The sequence below is a fragment of the Podarcis filfolensis genome (genome assembly GCF_964270895.1).
Source record: "Podarcis filfolensis genome assembly, chromosome: 15".
Taxonomy (NCBI): Eukaryota; Metazoa; Chordata; class Lepidosauria; order Squamata; family Lacertidae; genus Podarcis; species Podarcis filfolensis.
The window spans coordinates 40,379,286-40,403,724 of NC_139618.1; the positions used below are offsets into that span (position 1 = coordinate 40,379,286).

At 48.2% G+C, this 24,439-nt stretch overlaps 2 protein-coding genes across 5 annotated transcripts in view; one reads left to right on the forward strand and one right to left on the reverse strand.

The window, feature by feature from the left end:
• The window catches only part of LOC310750701 (uncharacterized protein), a 735,887-nt gene that overhangs the window by 240,096 nt on the left and 471,352 nt on the right, over positions 1-24,439 (forward strand). The gene's annotated exons all lie outside the window — the stretch shown is intronic.
• DPYSL2 (dihydropyrimidinase like 2) overlaps positions 1-24,439 on the reverse strand; it is an 89,440-nt gene that overhangs the window by 5,040 nt on the left and 59,961 nt on the right. For 2 of the 4 annotated variants that reach the window (XM_083588611.1, XM_083588613.1), the window contains exons 4-13: positions 17,719-17,883; positions 16,591-16,652; positions 15,738-15,818; positions 15,265-15,333; positions 11,924-12,044; positions 9,272-9,428; positions 5,124-5,265; positions 3,668-3,838; positions 3,110-3,289; positions 874-1,051 (exon numbers count right to left, since the gene is read on the reverse strand). In XM_083588611.1, the coding sequence (XP_083444737.1) occupies positions 874-1,051; positions 3,110-3,289; positions 3,668-3,838; positions 5,124-5,265; positions 9,272-9,428; positions 11,924-12,044; positions 15,265-15,333; positions 15,738-15,818; positions 16,591-16,652; positions 17,719-17,883 (1,326 nt within the window). The remainder of the gene's footprint in view (positions 1-873; positions 1,052-3,109; positions 3,290-3,667; positions 3,839-5,123; positions 5,266-9,271; positions 9,429-11,923; positions 12,045-15,264; positions 15,334-15,737; positions 15,819-16,590; positions 16,653-17,718; positions 17,884-24,439) is intronic. The other 2 variants (XM_083588612.1, XM_083588614.1) reach the window with 1 other exon arrangement.

A 24,439-nucleotide genomic window follows, 5' to 3' on the forward strand; every position in this document is an offset into this window, starting at 1 on the left:
GTGGTGCGTGCCCTGGGGGGGTGTGGCGTGCACCCCAGGGGCATGGCACGCCCCCATGAGGGTGTGGCCTGCGTTCTGGGGGCATGGCGCCAGGGGGGTGCTCAGCGTGTGTCCGGGAGGCACCATACCAGAATAGTGGTGCCGGGGGAGGTCCGCTCCCTCCGCACCCCCGTTCCTCCACCAGTGACCAGGCCAGGTTCAAGGTCCTTGTGTTAATTTGCAATGCCCTTTTGGGTTCAGGATATCTTAAGGACCACCTGATTCCTTATATCTGTACCGGATCATGGAAAGCTTTTTTGGAGGTCTCTGATGGTGCCCCCACCCCATGACTTGTAACTTCTAGAAATTGTGTGCTCAGTATTATGGGCCCAAGCTTGTAGAACTGCCTCCCAGGTGCCCACCTTCCTTGCTGAATTTCAGGTGCATAACATTGTCTTATTCCAGCAGCCATTTTAAGGTAGTGTGTGTCTGGTTTTATTCTCTGCAGGGTCTATTTTAATGCACACCACTTAGAAATGCTAATAACTGAACAGCATATAAATGCCTTAAGTAACTTAAATGAACAATAAAATGTGCTCCCAAGTCCACAATGCTCTCAATCCGGCACACTCTCAGGACTTCTCTTTACAACAAACAGGAAAGCACCTTCCGTATCAACTCATCTCCCCCTGCAATACTACTAATTTGTTCATCAGGTCCTGCTCAAAGTTCCATTCATTGGGGAGTTTTGGTTGCCGCTGACAAGAATCAGGGCCTTTTTGATAATGGCCCCTCTGGAGTGGAATTCCTGTTTTGTGCATGGGAAGGAAGAGGACCCAGGGCCTTCAAGAAATAAAACAGAAATAAGATTTCACCATAATAATTTAGCCTCACATAGGTATGTACCAGACAAGCTAAATCCAGACTGGTGCAGGTTCCTGACAGGCGGGGCCTGCTGCTTCGCTGGAGACGTCTTGGCTGAGGAGGCTGGTGTGACCGTTTTCGGTGTCACTGATACTTCACAGACTGGGCCGTCATACAGGCCACGAGGAACACCCCTCAGCTCAGCCAGCTAGGGGAAAGAAGGGGAAATGCAGGAGAAAAAAGCACTGAGAAGCAGCCCTGGTTATGGACACATTCAGCTTTAACTATCAATGTTCCAGCTCTCAACATGCAGGAATGAGAAATCTGTGACCCTCTAGCTGCCATTGGACTCCAACCACCATCAGCCCCAGACAGCATGGTCAATGGTGAAGGATGATGGGAGTTGTAGTCCAAAGTCTGAAGGGACTTTGGCCTTCCAGATGTTGTTGAACTACAACTCCCATTGCTCCTGGCCATGCTTGCTGGGGCTGATGGGAGTTGTAGTTCAGAAACACCTGCAGGGCCAAACCTATACATGCTTATTTAGAAGGCCCCACTTCTGTTCAGTCAGTGGGGCTTGCTCCCCTGTAAGTGTGTTTAGAACTGAAGCCCAAATGCTTCAAGCTGACAAAGAGTTAGCCCTGTGGATCAAATGTTCTTAACGGAGGAATCATCCTGCCCAAGCCAACTCTTTTTCACTGCTTAAACTCAAACCAAACAGAATGCTTTCATCCAGCAGAGGGCAGTATTTGAAAGAGATTCATTTTACTTATAACAAACTTCACCAACCTGGGTGCCATCTGGATGTTTTCAACTACAACTCCCACCATCCCCAGACAACTCAGCCGTAATCCAAAACATCCAGAAATCACCAGGATGGCAAAGACAGGCTTCTCTTCCTAGATCTCTTGAAGAGAGCTAGATAACAATTACAATCAGGCCAGTGAGCTAGGCTTAACTCCAGTGTAGCTATGATGATTTACAACTGGATTTGGCTCTAAAAGAAGAAAATCAAGGCACGTTTTAAACTTTTGGTCTCTTGCTAATAGCTTTTGTTTCTGGCGCTTTTGTTTCTGGTGCAGCCCATTGACTTCCTAAACCACACCTTAAAACAAGGGTCAGCAAACTTTTTCAGGAGGGGGTCAGTCCACTGTCCCTCAGACCTTGTGGGGGGCCGGACCCACCCTCTCCCAAAAGCACCCCCTCCCCCAGAAGGACCCCACCGCCACTCACGCCGCCACCGTCTTGCCTTCGGCAGCGTCGTCCTCTACCTCGGCCAGGGGTCCGCGGGGTGCCGAGCCCATAGCGCTGACCTGGGCGGCAGAGGTAGCCTCCCTGCCACACCTCTTCCCCCCGCTCGGCTCTTGGTCATATGTGGCCGCCTCAGTGGGAAGGAAGGGGCGTCACCCAGAGGCGTCTGCAGCATCGGATTGGCTGCAGGAGCTTCTTGTAGCCAATCCGAAGCCGAGCCAGCGTCACGCAAGTCAGTCCCTGCGCGGCGAATCCTCCACACCACACCAGTTTAGCACGGGGACTGACTGAGCGGATGGCCCCTGGGCCTTAGTTTGCCAGTCATTCTGCTACAAAATTGTTTGGTGTTTTTTTAAAAACTGAGAGGTGGGTGGGAAGGGGGAATAAAGACAACCAAAAAGTTTTATTTCTGCATTAAAGCGTTCCGAACAATGCTCTCAGTTGGGAGGAAATTAAGGATGGGTCTTTGACGTAGGATGGTGTGTGTGTCGTTCAGAAGGTAAGCATTGGGACCAGGCTCTCAGCAGCACCACATACACAAGGCAGTGTGCGATACACACTTTTATTAGGGGCTGGAACCCATTCACTCTGCTCGCCGACTGCACCTACCCCTTTGCACTTGTGCTACACCTCACCCATCCCCTCGCTTATTCCCTCAGCTTGCCCCACCCCTCCCCCATGGCTTCCCCCGAGCCCCACCCGCTTTCAAAGGGGGAGGGAGGCTTGCTAACCCCCCTACCTCTGTTAAACTGCTCACCTGGTCCTGCCTGCCGTTCCCCCTGCTGCGTATGGCACAGTCTACTAGGGGCCACACAAACTGCAGAGTGTGATGACACTTTGCTTTCAAGGCATGCCGATGGAGGCTGGTTAAGTGCAGACTGAGGTTCGTAGGGCAATGGCTACTTCAATGGAATTCAACATCTAACTGTTGCAACTATGTGAACCTGAATGATTAAAATCCTGCTATCCGATTTACTGAACTTTCAAAGGACACATGTTCATCCAGCATACTCACCCTGCTCCTGGCCTTGATGCGCTTGTAAACAAAGTCAGGGAAGGGCTTCCTGGCAACGTATCGCCCAGAGCCCTCAGTCACATGGAGGTTGCTGTCCTCCAGCACAATCTTCCCCTGGCTGATGACCACCAGTGGTGACCCACGGCACTCCATACCCTCAAAGATATTGTACTCCACAGCCTAGGAGGGAATTGAAGAATCTTATTTGAAGCTTCTCTTAGTTAATGTTCTCATAGCACACTGTTAACTCCCTGATGACAGTTTCCACCCACCCCCTACAGTTAGGCATATTAAAAAGGCTCCCTCTGGTGCCAAGTGATATTTTCAGGTGCCAGAGTGATGTGTGCTTCCAGTTTCAAATTCAGAAAGCAAGTTTAATTCAGAAAGCAATTGTCCCTAAGCCATCAGAAGTTTGGGGAAAACCCTTCAGTCCAGATGTGCAATGGACTGAAAGATGGGCTCTTTGAAACTCAGAGATTGCATGTTTTTGCATAATTCTTCTGTATTTCTGTCACAATGCTTGGACAGGCAGTGGGGGGAAGTGCAGAAACCACTTACTATGTTGTGAGTCTTGGCTGAGATTGTCTTGACGCTGTCTGGGTCCCAGATCACCAGGTCAGCATCAGAGCCCACAGCTATACGTCCCTTCCTGGGATAGAGATTGAAGATCTTGGCTGCGTTGGTGCTGGTCACAGCTACAAACTGGTTCTCATCCATCTTACCAGTAACCTAACCGTAAAAAGGTAGCAGCCCCATCAGAGGAACAGAGACAGTAATAAAGAAATCCTTAAAAGCAAACACAGTAACTCAAAATTCACACAGTGCTGAAATAAGGGGCAATCCTGTTAATCTAAATACTAGTTGAAACTTCTGTCCTCTTTGATGAAGATGACCAATGGTTGGAATCCTTTCCCAAATTTTTATATTTTTTATCAGGTTGCTTTTTCAAATCAGGATAAGCATGTCACCTATATAGAACATCTTTATTTGCAGTTCCATCTTATAAGATGTATGATAGGTACAGTTTGAACCTGATTTATTTTCACTAACCATAGTTTAATCAAAACTTGGTTACCCGAGTTTGGGCATAATGAAGAACTATGGTTAGAAACAAAACTAGAAACAAAAGCTTCTGATCTCCTTTGCTGTGCAAAAGAGGAGAAATGGGGAGAAGCAAGTGTACCTAGTTGTTCATGTAGCAGAAAAGCATGGTTTCTTTTGACATCCATACGGGGACATAAATTTGCCTTCTGGTTCCTGTACTTGAGACCACTGGAGTCAGCTGTGATACTTTGAATATATTAGGTTACCTGTTTATCATGTTTGGGGTATACGCCACCAACTTAGAACCACACTCATCACAAAATATTTAACTTGAGCATTTTTAATATATTTAGCACTTTTGCTAAGTGGTCAAAATATTTATTCCTTCCCCCAACACTTCTAAAAGTAAAGTGCAAACAGTCTAGGCCAGCTCAAATGAGCAGCTAACCAGCAGCAAACCAGTGTCCACTGCTAACACAGTTCCCTACCAGAAGTATTCAAAATAATCATAGGAGGGGGAAGGGACAAGAAGGAATGGTGTGGCTCAGTGGTCGACCACATGCTTTGAATGCAGGAAGTCACAGGTTCAATCCCCTGTATCTCCAGGTTGGAGGTGGGAGGATCCTGTTACAAACCCTGGAGAGTTTAGACAATACTGAGCTACATTGACCCAGAGTCTGACTTGGTACAACAAGGCAGCTTTCTATGATCCCATGGATAGGCTAAGATGCAGCTTGAGCTCAGGTGATTCTGTCCATGCAAGGAAGGGAACCCCCCACCCCTCGCCCAATGTCTCAATACCAAAACTCGAAGATTGATATGAGAGTCTTCCAACATTGTGGATTCATTGTGCTCTGTCCATTACAACAATGCTCAAAAGGCCCCAGAACTGGCCTAGGATCTCAAGTAACATCAGCAAGAGATTGCCTGGGTGAACCAAGACCTCTCCTGCCCCATCAAAGCAACACACCACAGCTTTATCCCAGATGATGGACATCCTTTCCTCAGTTCCATTGGTTCCTTCAGGGATCAGAGTAAAGTTGTCCTTCCCAACAGCTTTCTGGGCAGTGTTGAAGGTACAGTGGCCACTGCCAGTGACTTGGAGATCTCCACTAAAACCAAAGATAAGAGGTGTGTCATCAACAGGAGTTACATCAAGAGCAAGAAGCTGCCATTGCAAAGATCAAAACAGACTTCAGGGGTCAGGGCTGAATGGAAAACAATGGAACCCATTTCATCTAGACAAAAGACGTAACTTCCTAATGGTCTGCCTTGGAAGGTGATGGTCTCTCCTCTGCTGGGGAGAGGCTGGATGGCCATTAAGGGATGGAGTAGTTCAGAAGTAGACAATCTGAGAACCTCCAGAGGATGTTGGACTCTAATTCCCATCAGCTCCAGCCAGTATGACCAGGGGAGATGGAAGCTGAAGACCAACAACTTCTGGAGGGTACCATGCTGCCTACCCCTGCTGCAGTTGCACTGTGTGTTGTAGTTCTGGCAGCGATCAGGTGATTTGGACTAGAAGACCTCTAGTGTCCTTCCCATCTCTTAATATCCAAGAAACCTTTCTATTTACTCATGGCTTGCTAGCATTCACCTAAATAACCAAGGAAGAGAGTTTTCTGGCACAACCTTGCTAACTTGCTCAAATGAGACCGCTTTTTAAACATTTGCTTTATTTATTACAATTCTGCTTTAGAACAGTACATATTTAACATTTTTTTTAAAAAAAGTAGGGGGAATTAGACGTTTTTAATTGAAAAAATGGCGCAGTTACATCAGCCCTTCTGCAACATTGTGTCCTCTTTGAAAATGCTTAAATCTGCTATTTTCATTCTTTTTTCCCTCCCACAAGAATGCCAATTATGCTCATGGGAAGGTTTGGGGGAGTGGGGGAAGGAGAGAATATTTTCTCTGGGGAGAAGAGTCAGAGATTTTTTATGTTACTATTTTTATTTTTTGAAAGTTACTAAGGTTTGAAAAAACCACCAATTCTGTTTGAGTCTGCACTCAGACATATACTTCTGGTGAAGGACAACTCTGATCTCTAGGGGAACAGATATCAAGTTTAGGGCAGGACACAGCTGGGGAGATTCAAATCTCACTTCTCATTTGGCTTTCACGTTGACTCAATTGCCAGCCACAAAAAGGACGACCACAACAGCCCACTTCAGACATCATACTAAACCAAGCTTCTTGAACCTGAGGCCCTCCAGATGTTTGAGATACCAACTCCCATCAGCTGCACCCAGCTGTGTTGGAGGGGAGGGGAGGGATGTGGAGCGAGTGGAATCAACACTACCATCACCACGGACATGAAGCAAAACCCTGTAAGCACTGTGGAAGGTCTTAGTGGTAGAACATGGGTGTTGCATGCAGAAGCTTGCTAGTTCAGTTCCTGGCATCTCCAAGGAAGGCTGGGGGTGCCCCCTAGATCTTCAGCCTTGAATCTCCAGATGTGGTTAGACTGCAGCTCCCATCATCTTCAACCAGTCTAGTCAACCTAGTCAGGGATGATGTGAGTTGTAGCCCAACAGCAACTAGAGAAGAAGAAGAAGAGTTTGGATTTGATATCCCGCTTTATCACTACTCGAAGGAGTCTCAAAGTGGCTAACATTCTCCTTTCCCTTCCTCCACCACAACAAACACCCTGTGAGGTGAGTGGGGCTGAGAGACTTCAGAGAAGTGTGACTGGCCCAAGGTCACCCAGCAGCTGCAGGTGGAGGAGCGGAGACGCAAACCCGGTTAACCAGATTACAAGTCTACCGCTCTTAACCACTACACCACACTGGCCACATTATCCTTAAAGCACTTTTATCTTTAACCTCCCCTCACAGCTGATCTTTTACTTTAAGCGCGCGCGCGTGCACACACACACACACACACACACACACACACACTTTTACTTGCCAGGCTTATGGCCTGAATATTACCTCTCTTTTTCTCACTCCCTTGGAAACTCTGAGCTTCACCAATGCCAGCTGCCTCTCATCCTTACCTTCCAATCTCCTTTCACAGGCCCAGAAAGCGGGGGGTGGGGGATGAATGCCCATACTGTATTCAAAATCACCCCCTCCCTCAATTTGCCCTCCCTTATTCTGTATTATAAGAACCTAATCCAAAACGTCTGGCGGTCACCAGGTTGGAAAAGTCTGTTCAGTGTGGTTAGTGTAGGGGGGCAAACAGGAGCCACAGCAAGTCTTGGACTCATCCTCAACGTCCCCTCAAAACAAAGAAAATTTTACAATGGAAAATTGGGAGGCAGTTGGTACAGAATGAAAAAAAATATCTGGGGGGAATTGTTAACCATTATCAGCTTCCTTCACGGCAGCAATTGAATCGCTGTTTTCAGCCAAGACACACTGTTCTCATGTTTTTATGCTACTCATTACTTCTAAAGCACTTTCCAGTCCACACTGCGCAAGGAAGAAGATCAAAGGCAGGCCCTGCCCATAGGCTAACACTGTAATGGTCTTATCTGCCGTCACATCATGCTTTCTTTACCAGTGCTTGATGCTCCAGAAAAGGAAGACATCAAAAGCCAGGAGAAAGGGGGCGGAGAACCACCCAGAGGTAATGAGTGAGCAATCCCTGTGTGAACGCGGGTGGTTAAGAGAGGGGAGAAATGGCCACAGGTTGCCTAATGGGGTGGAGCTGATGATAATTGTATAACCTGTTTGAACAGAAGTTTAATTAAATCCTGGAAGGGAAAACACTCTACAGTAGCCTCCCCCAACCTTGGATTCAGAATGTTGTTGGACTAATAATAATAATAATAATAATAATAATAATAATAATAATAATTTATTTATACCCCACCCATCTGGCTGAGTTTCCCCAGCCACTCTGGGCAGCTCCCAATCAAGTATAAAAAACAATACAGCATTAAATATTAAAACCTTCCCTAAACAGGGCTGTCTTCAGATGTCTTTCAAACAGAAGATAGGTGCTTATTTCCTTCACATCTGAAGGGAGGGCGTTCCACAGGGTGGGCACCACTACCGAGAAGGCCCTCTGCCTGGTTCCCTGTAACCTCACTTCTCGCAATGAGGGAACCGCCAGAAGGCCCTCGGCGCTGGATCTCAGTGTCCGGGCTGAACGATGGGGGTGGAGACGCTCCTTCAGGTATACAGGACCAGGGCCATTTAGGGCTTTCAAGGTCAGCACCAACACTTTGAATTGTGCTTTGAAACATACTGGGAGCCAATGCAGATTTCTCAGGACCGGTGTTATGTGGTCCCGGCGGCCGCTCCCAGTCACCAGTCTAGCTGCCGCATTCTGGATTAATTGCAGTTTCCAGGTCACCTTCAAAGGTAGCCCCACGTAGAGCGCATTGCAGTAGTCCAAGCAGGAGATAACCAGAGCATGCACCAATCTGGCGAGACAGTCTGCTGGCAGGTAGGGTCTCAGCCTGCATACCAGATGGAGCTGGTAGACAGCTGCCCTGGACACAGAATTGACCTGCACCTCCATGGACAGCTGTGAGTCCAGAATGACTCCCAGGCTGCACACCTGGTACTTCAGGGGCACAGTTACCCCATTCAGGACCAGGGAGTCCCCCTACAACAATCATCAACATCATGCTGGCTCCCATGAACACATAATGCATAAATATAGGAACTTTTGCATAATGTGTAGGGCTCTGCAATATTTTAGCGGATAAACCTTTTCTGCACAAAAAGGGAGGTGAGGAGGGATTGAAAAACTGTCTGAATGACAATTGAAATCTTGTATGTTTTTGCACTTTTTTGCTTCCTCTTGGGCAGTGCCTTCTTCTCTTTTTAAAACAGTATTATTCTTCCTCTTGTGTGAACTAGCCTGTCAGGAATCATGCAGCCTGTGGGAGAGCATCCAGTGGCAAGTTAGCCAACCAAATCTGGCTATATAATAATGTTGTAAAGACAAACCAGAATGAGAGCAATGCTTTCTGCCTTCACAAAGAACGGGCAAATGTTTCTACTTTCCTTGAATTATTGTCAAAAGGGGAAGGTTGTGGTGAGAGTTTTAGTAGAACACAAAGTTTTGGTTCAGTCCTAATTTATACAGGTCACAGAATTCAGATAGCACAGAATTTCTCTTTTTAAATACACCCATCTCAGTAACTTTCCCTCTACTTACCAAGACAGCAGAGAATTGAGAAAGTCTGGAGTAGTTGGGTCAGGGCTCAGTGGTGGAGAGGTGACAAAAGCAGCTGCTTTGGCCCAGTTTTTACTCCAGTAGTGTGACCCATCAGTGCCCAAACTCGCTGTTATGGGCTCACCATAGACCACAGTGCCTGCACAGCAGGGTGACAGAAACAGGATAGATGTAACCATTGCAGAACAGACGATACTATGCATATTTTCTGCAGATGTTCTAAGGAAGAAATGTCTGGAAGTTTGGGAACATACGATGCAGTCACACCGAGCCATACCATTGCTCCATCTAGCCTGGTATTGTCTACTCTGGCTGGCAGCAGATTTTCAGGCTTTTTTCACATTACCATATCCTGTGGCAATGAGTCCCACAGATCAAGAGTGAGGCCCTTGTGGCCTTCCAGAGGTGTTGCTGGACTACAACTCCCATATTCCCTGACTATAGCCCACGCTGGAGGGCCACAGGCTCCTCTCCTCTCATAAAGTAATCATGCTATGAGAAAAATGGGTTTTCTTTCCTCCATGTTGAATCTGCTGCCCATGAGGCACCTTACGCTTAACACAGTATTATACCATCAAGGTTTTCTCCAAAGAAACCTGGGAACTGTTAAAAACACTCTGCGAACAACTCTCCCGTGTTTCAAGAACTGTAACCCCAGGGAATCTAAGCTAAAGAAAAGCTCCTTGCTTCAAAGCAACATCTGCACCTTTCGACACCTGGAGGTCAAAGTTGAGGTCCCCCCAGCTCTGATCTCCCTCACAGCTTTCATTCTCCCTCTCTGCTTCTCTTCATTGCCTTCCTTTGTACAGGTCACTGCTTTTGTTAACACTGTTTAACGTGGTTTGAAAATAATCTGTTTCTAAATATACCTAAAAGGCCTCGTCCTCTCATATCTATCTGGACCAACTCCCCAGGGTTGTTGTGAGGGAAAACAGGGAACGGGGAGGACATGATGCATGCTGATTTGAGCTCCGTGGGTGCAAAAGGCAAGCTATTAGTTTAGTTATTCATTTTATTCATTTGAACATCCCTTTCTAACCATTTCCCACTGGCTAGTAAAGGCATTTGTTTCTTCTTTCGGTCAGGGCCGTAACTAGTGGGTGGTGAGGAAGGACCCCCCCCCCGGGGTGCAGGCGGGTGGGGAGCACAAAATCCCTGCAGCCTTTGGCAAGACTTGGCAGCCAGGGATGGGTGACAAGGAGGAGGAGGACTCCGAATCGGAATCTGGTGGGCAAAACAGGATCCTCGCTCGATCTGGAGACGAGTAAACACGAGCGTCGCTGCTTGAAATAGAACTTGCAAGCACAGGAATATCCAGGCAGGGATTGAGATGGGCTAGTAGCTCACACTTAGGAAGGTTTGCCCAGGTTTCTAGTCCGCATGAAAGCAGGTCTTTCAAAAGGGAACAGGCATTTCCCTCTCCCCCACCCATTTTTTTTTAAAAAAAACAAAACCCACTGCAACAGAGATTAGTCTTCCAACCTGTTTATAGTGGAATTCAGCTTAGAATTGGGAGCATTTGGAGTAACAAAAGAATGCATTTAAGCATGCACAGAGTGCAAGCGCCGTGCAACTGGTTTTTGAAGAAAGTTGTTGTCTGTGGGGGTGTAAGGGGGTGTCCTTCCGGCAGTGTAACCTGACTTACATTTGAGCTTTAGCAATCAAGCTCTGCTGAGATGTGCATAAACATTCTCAGGCTTACAAAGAAAGGCAGGTATCTTTAAAAAAACAACCCACATCTCAAATGCTTTAAATAGAAACTAATAAGGCTTTAGCAATAAGAGAGAGGGGAGAGAGGGGAAATGGGAGCTATTGACACCATTTGAACAGCAATTCCCTGAAGGCTAGAATGCAGAGAAAGAATCTGAAGTAAAAAGAATGCTCTGTTGATGTCTAACAAGATGCCTCCATTGGCCCACACGGTCCCAATGAACGGGACACTAGCAGAAGCCAAGGCCAGCCTTAAGGCTGCTTTGCACATTGCGCTTGCTTAAAGTGTATGCCTAAAAACATCAGGCAATTACAGTGGTACCTTGGGTTAAGTACTTAATTCGTTCTGGAGGTCCATTCTTAACCTGAAACTGTTCTTAACCTGAAGCACCACTTTAGCTAATGGGGCCTCCTGCTGCTGCTGTGCCGCTGCTGCACAATTTCTGTTCTCATCCCGAAGGAAAGTTCTTAACCTGAGGTAATATTTCTGGGTTAGCTGAGTCTGTAGGCTGAGAGTGACTTGCTCTAAGCCAAACAGACAGCTTCATAGTTGTGTGGGGATTTGAACCCTGGTCTCCCAGGTCCTACTCCAACCCTTGAACCACTACTCCACACTGGCTCTTGTCAAAAGAGCTGATGGTCAAAGGTCTAGGACATGGTTAAAGAGATCATGCTTTTCATACTTGCAAAACTTGTGTTACCAAGGCAACTGTGGTGGAATAAAACAAAAGGAGGAAAGTTGGATTAGAAAGCCCCAGTCCCAAACAAGCTATTTGGCCTGTAGAACAAGCTCATCAGAAAAAAACCTAAATGCTCAGGAAGTTAAAATCCAGATTGGACAGAGAATGCAAATGTATCCATACAGCACTGCCAAGAAAACAAAAGAGTGGAAGAATCAACAGGAATTTTCCATCCAGCACTTACCCTTTTTCCTGGCCTGGGCAATAACTTCAGCTGCACTTTTGCTCATCACCTTGCTGACATATAAGGGGCAGTTGGTTTGGTTAGCAATGGTTATAGCCCGGTTCACAGCTTCAGCCTCCACCTACGGAGGGGAGGGGGAGATACACAGATCTATCTTAGTAATAAGCCACCCCCAGCCAAGGCTTCCATTATTATTTCCCTTTGGAAAATGAAACCCCAAAAAGAAGAAATTAATGACACAAAACAAGTGGCATATGGAGACTACAAACAAATTGGATTAAATGTTGTGGTGTTTCCAAAGAACCCTGGGAATTGTAGTTGTTAAGACTGTTGTCTCAATGCATGCTGGGCTACAACGCCCATAATCCATGCTGGCTGCGGCTGATGAGAGTTGGGAGTCTCCCAGGTTCTCTCTGGCCTCCCCCACGCTACGCCGCTGGTCGATGGCTATTGCCACATCTCCTAGAAGCAAATTCCATAGTTTAATGATGTGCTGTGAATAATGACTTCCTTCTGCTTGTCCAAATCTCCTACTATTCAGCTTTGCCGGATGATCTTGGTCTAATATTATACAGCGCGCGCGCGCGGGGGGGGGGGGGCTGTGCTCTATCCACTTTCTCCTAACCATGCATAATTTTACAAAGCCCCCCTTCGTTTGCCTTTACCTCCGCCCCTCCAAAACTTTAGAAAGCCTCTCAGGCAGCTGCAAGTATTTCTGACTCACTGCTGGAGGCAAACAAACCATTACTAAAAGCCACATTAAAACCTCCCTGTGGCGTTTTCCGTGTGGGTGGGGAGGCCACGGCTGCAAAATGTCACCTTTCAAATCCCTGGGCAATGCAAGTTGTGCTTTCCGCCTGGATGAATATAGTCACACAGATCACTGCCAAACATCTTAACCCACTTTGCACTTCTGTGTTCCTTGCTGACTATTTTGCTGTCCTTTTCCTCCCTCTCTTTCCAAGCAAAGCTATGAAGCTGGAATGGGGAAACTGCAGTCCACAGGTGGTTGCTAAACGACAACTCCCATGAACCCTGACCGCTGGCCATGGTGTTAATTCAGCCTGGGCCCAAAGTACCTTTAGGACTGTCCAATTCCTTATGCTGCACCTCAACCAGTGAAGTCTTCTGCTGGGGCACTTTCAGTGGTCCTACATGCCCCTGAAGTTTGGATGGACCTTTTACCAGATGCTGAGCCTTTGGTGTGGACCTCTTTGCCAACAGAGGTTTGGCAGGAATCAGCCCAGCTCGTTTTCAGACTTCTTCTAAAAACTGTCTCATTCAGACAGGAATTTCAAACCTGAGTTCTTTTGCCAACCAGCTTTTACCCATATGCCTGCATGCATGCATGTATATTTGTTTGTTTGTTTGCAAGGAGAAGTTCTAACTCTGCTCAGGCTTGCATCCCAGAGAGACCACTTCAGGCAGCAATACAAGTTGCCAGTCTCTGCAGCCACAGTAGGCACAGTGATTCTCCAGTGGTCTGACTTCCTTCCCAGAGGTGCACTCCATCGTCCCTCAAGACCGGCGGATGCCAATTATTATTGTTTTTACTGTGTTTTTCAAGTTGTATACTGCTCTAAGATATTTTATATTAAAGTGCAGTTTAGAAATTAGATAGGTAGACAGACAGACAGACAGATAGCATCTGATGTGGACAAAGCTTTGCAAATGCATTGAGCATTTCACCAGGGGTGAAGAACCCGAGGAGCCTCCAGGCCTGTCCCCAGGCAACACCCCTCAACTGTCCTACTTCATATCCTCGCCTTGGATGCTTTTCACCTGCATGGAATGGGTCCGTGAGCCTTGATCACGCCTCTTGCTTGCCTGGATGGAGGATGGCAGGGGGTGTGAGAAGGCGTGAGTAGAAACTAGCTTACTGTACTAAGGTAAAATTTGGTTTCATTTTCCACACATTTTGACCCCTGGTCCCACCCAGTACTAGCATGTGCTCCCCTCCCCACCCACACCCCAAAAAAGAAGATTGCCCAGATGGGAATGTGGCTTTTAAGCTGAAGAACATTCCCTGTGCCTGGACCATTCTGTTCAACAGCACAGTCCAAGTTCCTCATTTCCTGTGATGCAGATATAAAACTCCACCTGTCCCATGAAGCGGATTTGGAAAGCATGTAGGAAAGTAAGGGGAATCCTGCAATCATTCGGGGGGGGGGGAGTGGACCTGATCTTCCCTTACCTCACCACTGCATGCTGCCTCCCCAACCTTCCCATCTCGTGTTCTACTGCTCCTCGGAAGAAATCAGCAACGCTCCTGCAGCTTTCAGCTCCCTACCCTTGCAGAAACGTGGCTTCCCTTCTTCCCATCACTGACATTGTTGCTGCCTTCTCCTTTAGAGCTTTCTTCACCTCCCCCTCCCCCCACTCACAATGGGTCCAAGTAGCACAGACTGGAAATCTGAGCCAAAATTCTGCTGGTGCCCCTCTGCACCCCCCCCCCCCACATCAGATCCTCCGTTTCCTGATGAAATCTTGATGCTTGGTTTTCCTTCTCCAGCAACTTGCTTTTGTGACACCAATATACATGTTGGCAGGCTCACTGACCCAGATGCCTAGCTAACCACCTCCTGCAACAGGCTTGGGGAACCGTGTTTTGCCTGAAGGCTGCATTCCCTTCTTGGTGCCATGTGCGAGGAGTGCGCAGGGCGACAGGCAAAAGCGGGTGGAGCTATAAACATAAATGTTTCCTCTGTACAGTGGACTAGTTTCTAAACAGACACACGCACATCTCTCTGTCCCTTCATCCAGGCTAACAAGGTCTACAACAACTGCCTTTCAGTTGAAAAGATGGATAGTTCAGCTGGTTAGAGAGTGGTGCTGATAACGCCATGGTTGCAGGTTCAATCCCCATAAGGGACAGCTGCATATTCCTGTACAGTGGTACCTCGGGTTAAGTACTTAATTCGTTCCGGAGGTCCGTTCTTAACCTGAAACTGTTCTTAACCTGAAGCATCACTTTAGCTAATGGGGCCTCCTGCTGCCGCTGCGCCGCCAGAGCACAATTTCATCCTGAAGCAAAGTTCTTAACCTGAGGTACTATTTCTGGGTTAACGGAGTCTGTAACCTGAAGCATATGTAACTCGAGGCACCACTGTATTGCAGGGGTTGGACTAGATGATCCTCAGGGTCCCTTCCAACTCTATGATCCTGTGAACTAACCCCTACCCCATTGGGGCCTCTGTGCCATCTGACCACCTCTGCCGTACATGTGGCTACCATGTGTAGAATGCAAACTCTTCAACGTGGGATGCAGTATTCTGTGTTATTGCTACTGGCATCATGAAAAGCAATTCAGGAAAAAGGAGTAGGCCAAAATTATCCATCACCTCTTCAGGCCTGCTCAAAACATGCCCCTCGGGGCCGGTGATGCCTAGTTCCAGGATCCTCTGCTGTTCCTAAAGCAAAATGGAAAGGAGAAAAGATTAAATGTATTTTACTAACATGTGTCAAGGACTTCTTCCAAAGTGCTGAAGCTAATTTGCTTGTCTCCATGGTCTCTCCCCCGACCTGCCATCTTGCCCATTGACAGAGGAACCTGGTCCATTTGAGAAAATGGGATACAGCCCCATCCCCATCTTACCAGTCTCTGCCATCTTCCTCCTCCTTAGTCTCAGTCTTGCCCTTATAGAATTCAGTGGGGAGGAGGATGGGGGCAAAACTAGAATTAAGTTGGCTCCACTCGTTGTCAGCTCTGGCCCCAGTCCCAATGGGGAAAAGCCATCACTACTGCTGAGCAAACTCCCTTTCAGAACGCCTGAAGAGAGTTCATTACTTCTCGTGATCGGGAAACTCTGCTTACCTCAGCAATGATGTCTCCATTTTCAGCATGAACTTGGGCTATGGCCCCAATGTCACGGATCACACTCAGGACCTCGTATATCTAGGGAGACAAGAAAAAAAGGGTGCTGGCTTTCCTAAATTACGTTTCCAACATCTCTAAAACTCACCCTCCCATTACAGGATTCAGGGAATGAGTTTTCCATCCATTGAATTCTGAGAAGTTAACACAAAAAGATTCTGTACAGCCATAACAACTGAGCAGCTATCTATCTCGTTTCTACATCTCCCTCCAGAATTGATGAGGATTATGTCAGTTTATCCTCATCTGACAACACTTCAGGGTGGGTTAAGCCACCCCAAGGCTGCCCAGAAAGAGCAACAGATGAGCAAGGATCTGAACCTTGGCCTCCAACGATATTGGCTGGGCTGGGCTAGCTGCTCTCCACAAAGTAAACTAAGAGCATAATGAGCTTCACATACTGACCAAATAATATGCCTCTGGGAAACCTACAGGCAGGGCCTGAAGCCAGGAGCCCCCCCCCCCCCCCGCTGGTATACAGAGTTTGAAAATCTAGAAGAGATTTAAATGTATGTATGGTTCTAGTTTACAGCTCCCATAGTCACTGTCACCCACTGGCGTGCTAGCTGGGGCCGATGGGAGTTGGAACTCCCAACATCTGGAGAGTCGTACTCAGCCACCTTGTATTAAGGTAAGAACCTCCCACCAAAAGGTCTTAGCCCCCACCCTACCTCAAATCCATATTTCCTTGAATAACTGTCAGGGTATTTTTGCCCTGCACCCAAGGAATGTCCAAAAAACCTGGGCCAAATATTTTGGATCAGCTATAATGCAAACCAAGAAGGTGCCATACCTGAGAATCTGTGAGTTGGAAGTGATCCTTGAAAGCCATGTACACCAAGAAAGAATTCACTCCTGTCAGAAGCAAGAGAGGGAAGGAAATTTAAAATCCATCAGAATTCCATTTAGTTGTAAACATATGGACAACCACACTGGGTCATACCTGTGTGAAGCCCCAATGTACCATACAGTCCGACAGAGAAAGGGCAAAAGCTTCTCAAACCCAAACACCACATGACAAGCCAGTTATGTAACCCTGGCTTTAAGACCTGATGCTAAAAGTTTGCCTTTTTTTGCTCCTCCCTCCTTCCTTTTTTATTTGTTGTGTTTTTAGATGGAAAATCCATTTGGAGGGGCTGTCTTTCCTTTCCTTTTCCTTTTCCTTTTTAATTTATCTGTAAGCCACTGTGGAAACCCTATTACTTGAAGAGCCACGGGAAAAGTTTTTAAACAAACAAACAAATGCAGATCAGATTTGCCTATTTGCACGTTCTCATTACTTATGATTGCAGGAACACGATCCCACGCGCACCACGAGAGCAGTTATAACATAGTGTATGAGAATGGTGACTTTGTGGCGAGGCCAGGAGCTACAATTCCCTCTCTGGACAGAATGGAAAGCCCATTCAAAATGGAAGGGCCACAGCAGTGGTAGAGCACATGCTCTGCATGTATAAGCACCAAGTTTCAATCCCTGGTGCCTCCAGGCAAGGCTGGGAAAAGCTCCTGCCTTCCACCCTGGAGAGCCACTGGCAGTCACTGTTGACCATACTGAGCTAGGTGTGCCACAGGTCTGCCTTGGCATAAATCAGCTTCCCGATTCATTCTGGATGACATTTGGCTGCTGACTCAATTGGAGTTTTTTCAAAATTAATTGTGTAGTATGTTGAAAGGCTGTGGCTATTGCTCTCATTGATGCGCCTTATGCTTGGGATATTTGCATAAGCCACACTGAGCATGGGGAAATGACAGATACATTATTTAAATAAATCCTCTCTACGTACAGCAAGACCAGCTATGACTTCTGAGTGGAAAGCAGAAGTCAAAGTTGCAGCTAGGATGCAGATGTTTTTGTGCCTTTGTGTTTGCCTCAGAAACTAAAGAACTGAGCAAGCACTAAATAAAGACTCCTCAGGCTTACCGTGATCCTTCACCAAGGCTTCCATCTCCTCCTGAACTCCTTTATGCCACTCCGTGATGTCCACATGCAAAGAGTAATCGCAGCAGGACTTGCTGTCTGCCCACTCTCGCCACTGGTCAAATGCAGAGAGCAAACTGGTGCCTGGCTCAGGAACAACGTGATCAACTGAATAAAATAAAAAATACAAACATTGGCAAAAACGAATGTATGCTCATCAGTTTGTTTTTTTAATTCTTTCATTACTAATGCTCAAAGCAGCTTAAAACATTTTATAAGTTTATCAACAACAACAATCTAGAAACAAATGCTTAACAGCAAAAGATTCACTCGCCAGTGGCAAGCTGGAAAGGGCATTTGTGAACCCTTGCTTATACATTGGCTTGAAAATGAACCAGACCTTCCTCTGCACACTGCAAGGTGTGCAGAGATGGGACAGATGCGGACAGTACAGGAAATTCCCCTTCACACATTTAGGTTTGAAAATCCTTCTGTGATATAACCAAAATCCTGAAAAATATATTGTCATTTGTGTCTGGAGTCTCATCACTATAAAGTGGAGTTTATTTTATTTTATTTTTAATCTATTTTTCTGGTATATTTGACATGCTGTTGGGGTGGGGAGAGAGAAGAAACCCTAAAAGGTGCACCGCAAATTATTTTGCTGACCTCTCCCACACATTTCAAGGCTTGCAGCAACATTACTTTGAGAAAGTATAGGAGGCTGTTTTAAGTGCCTTCCAGACCTTCACCACATGCAATGCATAAAACACGGCCTTGAACATAATATTGCCACACTCTGTGTACTGTGCCACAGATCAGAAATGGGGGGCTGCTTTTCAGACATCTGGTTTGACATGCAAAAGTTGAGAGCAGGGTCAGTGGAGCAGACAGTGTTTGTGACAATTTGACAAGTACAGTGGTACCTCAGGTTAAGTACTTAATTCGTTCAGATGTCCGTTCTTAACCTGAAACTGTTCTTAACCTGAAGCACCACTTTAGCTAATGGGGCCTCCCACTGCCACCGCGTGGCCGCGTGTGATGGGATGGTGAGCTGCTTGTGCGTAAAATCCTGATCCCTCAGAGTTTGGCTAAGTTCCCAAACCTCTGTCTGTGATGGAGCTCCTTAAGCATGGCTCCATCAATCGCTCGTTGAATCGGACAGTGGGCGTTTACGGAACTTCTTCCAGCATAAAAGCTCCTTAACGGAAACGCGTCTTCTGGACTCTCGGCGTGACAGTTTCCGCCGAGGAGTGGGTGTCCCTACGGGAGGTCCTGAAACCTCCCCACTGTTCTCGCTTGAAGTGTCTCTGAGCCCTCCCTCCGACTCACTTTCCCTTGGAGCACCACTTCTCCCCCTGCTGGTCCCCTCCTCCGCTGAGTGGTCTCTCTCACCCTCCATGAGCCCTTTCACCTCCTTCGTCTCAGATGACAGTTCCCTGACATCCACCTCCCCTCCAGGGCCCCCTTCACCCCCTTCCCTCCCCTCCTCTGCGGGAGGCGAGGGAGCAAAACCCCTGAAGGAACCTCCCTCATCTTCCGAAGTTTCGAACACTTCCCTCCAGTTCCTCCTCCTCGTCGGTGGTGCCAAAGTACTCCCTCCGGAACCTCGCTACTGGCTGAGGTTTCCTGGGGAACCTTTGGTGGAACGTTTCGACCAAGATCTCGTCATGGACCTCCTCTGCCTTCACCCAGGTGTTTTCCGACTCCGGTTCCCCTTCCCACGCGACCAAATACTCCACCTGATTACCCTTCCACCTGGAGTCGATGATTTCCGCCACATAGTTGTGGCTTTCCCTTTCTTCTATGGCTGGCCCCCGTGTGGATACCCCTTCACCTTCCCCCCTGTATGGTGACAGTAATGACCTGTGGAATACTGGGTGCAGTTTCATGTGGTTCGGTAACCGGAGTCTGAAAGCCACTGGGTTGACCTGTTGGATGACCTCAAATGGTCCCAATCTTTTGGGTCTCAATTTCTTGCAACCCCCCTTGAACGGCAATCCTTGGGTTGATAGCCAGACCCGACTCCCCACCCTAATTGTTTCACCTTCCCTTCTGCTCTTGTCTGCCTGCCTCTTATATTCTTCTTTGGCCCTTTCTAAGTTGTGTTGGAGTTGACGATGGATCGCCTCCATTTCTTCTACAAAAAGTTCAGCGGCCGGAACACTCCATCTCTCTCCTCCTTCCCCTGGAAACCCCCTGGGGTGGCACCCATAATTAGCCAAAAAGGGGCTCATCCCGGTGGACACATTCTCTGCATTATTGTAAGCAAATTCCGCTAGTGCCAACTTTTCGACCCAATCGTTTTCTCTGTCCTTGACATAACACCTCAGGTATTGTTGAAGGATACCGTTTGCCCTCTCCGCCTGCCCATTGGTCTCAGGGTGCCTGGCAGTCGAAAAGTTGACCTCTACGTGCAACAAGCTCATAAGCTTCCTCCAGAATCTGGACGTGAACTGTTTCCCTCTGTCGGAAACCACCCTCAAGGGGGCGCCATGCAGCCTAAAAATATGTTCTACAAACAATTTCGCTGTCTCTTCCGCCGTGACTGCATGTGAGCAAGCTACAAAGTGACCCATCTTAGTTAACAGGTCTACTACGACTAGTATGGCGGTTTTCCCCTGGGATTTGGGCAGATCAGTCATAAAATCTATCGACACCGCCTCCCACGGTCGTTCTGGTGTGGGTAACGGTTCTAATAACCCCGCTGGTGCCCGCCTTTCTCCTTTGGCTCTCTGGCATTGGTCACACCTTCTCACATACTCCCGTACATCCTCCCTCACCTTGGGCCACCAAAACTCCCTGGTCACCAACCACATGGTCTTGTGTTGCCCAAAATGCCCCGCTGTGGGATTGTCGTGCAGCTGTTTGAGTACTCTCCCCCTCAATTCCCCTTCGGGTATATATAGCGCCCCTTTGTAATACAATGCCCCGTTTCTTTCTTCAAAACCTCCGGGGTCTTCTCCCTCTCTCCTTAAACCTCTGAGCTTATCCTGGGCGTACTCATCATTTACCGTTCCCTCTACCAGTTCTCTTTGCCCCACCCAGGCCGCACCACACACCCAGTGGTCCTCTGGGATAATATGTCTCTCTTCTGGCGCTCCCTCCCCCTCCAAATATTCAGGTTTGCGAGAGAGAGCGTCCGCTCTGATGTTTTCTGGACCTGGCACATAGCAGATTTCAAAATGGAATTTGGAGAACTCCTGGGCCCATCTCACTTGTCGTTGGTTGAGCACTCGTGCCGTTCTCCAATACTCCAAATTCTTGTGGTCCGTACACACTTGCACCTTATGCTGTGCGCCAATTAGTAAGTGTCTCCATCTCCGGAACGCTTCGTGAATGGCGAGTAGTTCTCGGTCATATACCGTGTAGTTCCTCTCGGATTTGTTCAGCTTACGCGAAAAGAAGGCACACGGTCTCCATTCCGACTTATTGCTCCCTGGCTGAAGCAGCACCGCCCCCACTGCCCGGTCTGAGGCATCAGTTTCCACTCTCATGGGTTTTTGTAAATCCACATGCAGGAGCTGTTCTTCCAAAGCGAATGCCTTTTTCAATTCCTCAAAAGCGTGCTCCGCCTCCGCCGTCCAAACGAATTTCTTCTTGCTGCTTAGACAGTCCGTGATGGGAGCCGTTAAGTGGGCAAAGTTCTTGATGAATTTACGGTAAAAGTTCCCAAACCCTAAGAACCTTTGCACATCTTTTTTCGTTTTCGGTGTCTTCCATTCCAGCACCGCCTGGACCTTGCCTGGATCCATGGCTAATCCCTTGTCTGATAAGCGGTACCCCAGGAATTCCACCTCCTTGGTGTGGAACTGACACTTCTCCAATTTCACCCACAACTGGTTTGCTTGCAGCTGGCTCAGCACTTCCCTGACATCCTTTACATGCTGCTCCTCATTCTCTGAATATATCAGCACGTCATCGAGGAAGGCCACGCAATTCTTGTAGAGCAAAGGTCCCAGTACATGGTTCATGAGCGATTGAAAACAGGCGGAGCCTGCTTGTAATCCAAAGGGCATAACGAGATATTCGAAAGCCCCTAGGGGGGTGAACATCGTTGTCTTCCATTCATCCCCCTTCTTTATTCGTATCAGGTTGTATGCTCCCCTCAGGTCCAGTTTCGTGAATATCTTTCCCTTCCTCACCCTGGTCAAAATGTCATCAATCCTGGGCATGGGGAAAGTCACTGGTTCTGACACGGCATTTAACCGCCGGTAGTCCACGACCAATCTCGGTTTATCCGTGTTTTTTTTGTCCACAAAAAACACTGGGCTGCCCCCCACCGCTCTGGACTCTCTGATGAAACCTCTCTTCAGGTTTTTGTCAATAAACTCCCTCAACTCCTGCATTTCCCTGTCTGACATGGCGTACAGCTTGCCCACGGGGAGCTGGGCCCCAGGGACCAGGTTAATTTGGCAGTCAAAGTCTCTATGCGGTGGTAGTTTATCTGCTTCCCTTTCACTGAAGACCTTGCTCAGGTCAGCGTATTGTTTGGGCACCTTCCCTTTGTCCGCCACTTCCGTCCCTGCTAGGGAGGCTTTTGCCCCTTCTGGCACCTTTCCCTCTTTGCAGTGTTCCAGGCAATGTGCTGACCCAAAGGAGACCACTCTCTGATGCCAGCCCACTAGCGGGTCATGCAACGCTAGCCAGCTCATTCCCAAAATGACTGGCGCCCCTCCCAGGGTGGCTACATTGAACGCTATCCTTTCGGTGTGCCTTGCCACCCTCATAACCATTGGGACGGTCTGTAGGCTAACTTCTCCCCCCAACAGCTCCCTCCCATCGATCGTGGTGACCTGCAGGGGGTTGCTTAAAGGGAGTGTCTGTATCTGGTGTTCAGCTGCAAACTCCTTGCTCATAAAATTACAGGAGCTGCCTGAGTCCAACAGCGCCTTGGTCTTTAGTGGGTATCCGTTTGCCAGCTCTAGCAACACCTCTATTACTAGGGCTGGTCTTGGAGGTTCCGGAGTGGGCACTTTTACTGCTCCTTGGCCTGTCTGCAGTGCCCTGACAGTGGCAGACAGGCGTTGGCTTTTACTGGCTCCTGGACTTCCTCCTCCTTCCCCCCAACAGCTCCCGCCATCCCTTGCCATTCCTTTCTTTGCGGGCAGACTCTGGCAAAGTGACCTGGCTGCTGGCAGAGATAACATTTCTTGGCGCTCTTTCCCTCCTTCTTCCTCCCTTCACTGGGATTTGAAACTGCGCGCGCGCGCGCTATTCCAACTTCCATCGGCTCTCCGGGCGGGAAACTGGGTTCTGGAATCTCTGGAATGCGGAAATCCCTCCAACGCTCACCTTTCCCCTCCCGCTTCTCCAAGGCTCTTGCCTCCTGGCGCGCTCCAATGGTCAGCGCTGATTTGGTCAGCTGGTCCATAGACTCCGCCCTGGGCGCCCGGGAAAGTTCGTCTTTCACCGCCGAAGAAAGCCCCTCTTCAAAGAGCATTTGAATGGGTTCCGCCGATAGGTCCCACCCCAATTTATGTATCAACATTGTAAACTCAGTCCAGTACTCACGAACCGATCGGCTCCCCTGTTTGCAAGCCATCAATTGTCTGCGCACCAGTCCCTGTTCAATCTCACTGGAAAACATCAAATCCATGGCGCGAAAAAACTTCCTCGCGTCCTTCAGCATGTCACTATTCCCTGCCATCAGGGGCCTCACCCAGTCTCTCGCCCCGCCTTCGAGATGGCCAATCACAAACGCCACTCGCGATGCCTCATCGGGAAAGTCGTTAAACTGCAGTTCGAGAGCATACTGCATCTCTGTCCTAAAGGCTTGGTAGTTCCTGGGGTCCCCCCCAAACTTCTGCACCATTCCTGGCATCTTTCTTGCTAGTGTAGCGCCTTTTGCCTTTTCTGCATCCTGCGCCCTCCTTTCTTCTAGCCTCGCCGTTTGCATTGCTAGCTGGAGTTCCAACACTCTGTACCTTTCTTCCAGACTTGGACTTTCTCCAGCTCCTGCTGCTCCTCCGGCTCCGGCTGGGTTGCTCATGATGCCTCTCTGCACAAGCTGCTTTCAGGGACTGTCCGATTGCTGTGATGGGATGGTGAGCTGCTTGTGCGTAAAATCCTGATCCCTCAGAGTTTGGCTAAGTTCCCAAACCTCTGTCTGTGATGGAGCTCCTTAAGCATGGCTCCATCAATCGCTCGTTGAATCGGACAGTGGGCGTTTACGGAACTTCTTCCAGCATAAAAGCTCCTTAACGGAAACGCGTCTTCTGGACTCTCGGCGTGACAGTTTCCGCCGAGGAGTGGGTGTCCCTACGGGAGGTCCTGAAACCTCCCCACTGTTCTCGCTTGAAGTGTCTCTGAGCCCTCCCTCCGACTCACTTTCCCTTGGAGCTCCACTTCTCCCCCTGCTGGTCCCCTCCTCCGCTGAGTGGTCTCTCTCACCCTCCATGAGCCCTTTCACCTCCTTCGTCTCAGATGACAGTTCCCTGACACCGCGCAATTTCTGTTCTCATCCTGAAGCAAAGTTCTTAACCTGAAGCACTATTTCTGGGTTAGCGGAGTGTGTAACCTGAAGCATATGTAACCCGAGGTACCACTGTAGTAGGTACAGTCCTGCTCCCACCACCACACTGTTTGGAGAAGGATCTGAAAGGGGCTCCAGACATACTTTGAATCAGAAGTGGGACCCTTCAGATGTTGTTGGACTTCAGCTCGCATCTGGACCAGTCATCAAGACCAATGCTGAGGGGTGATGGGAATTGTAGTCCAACAA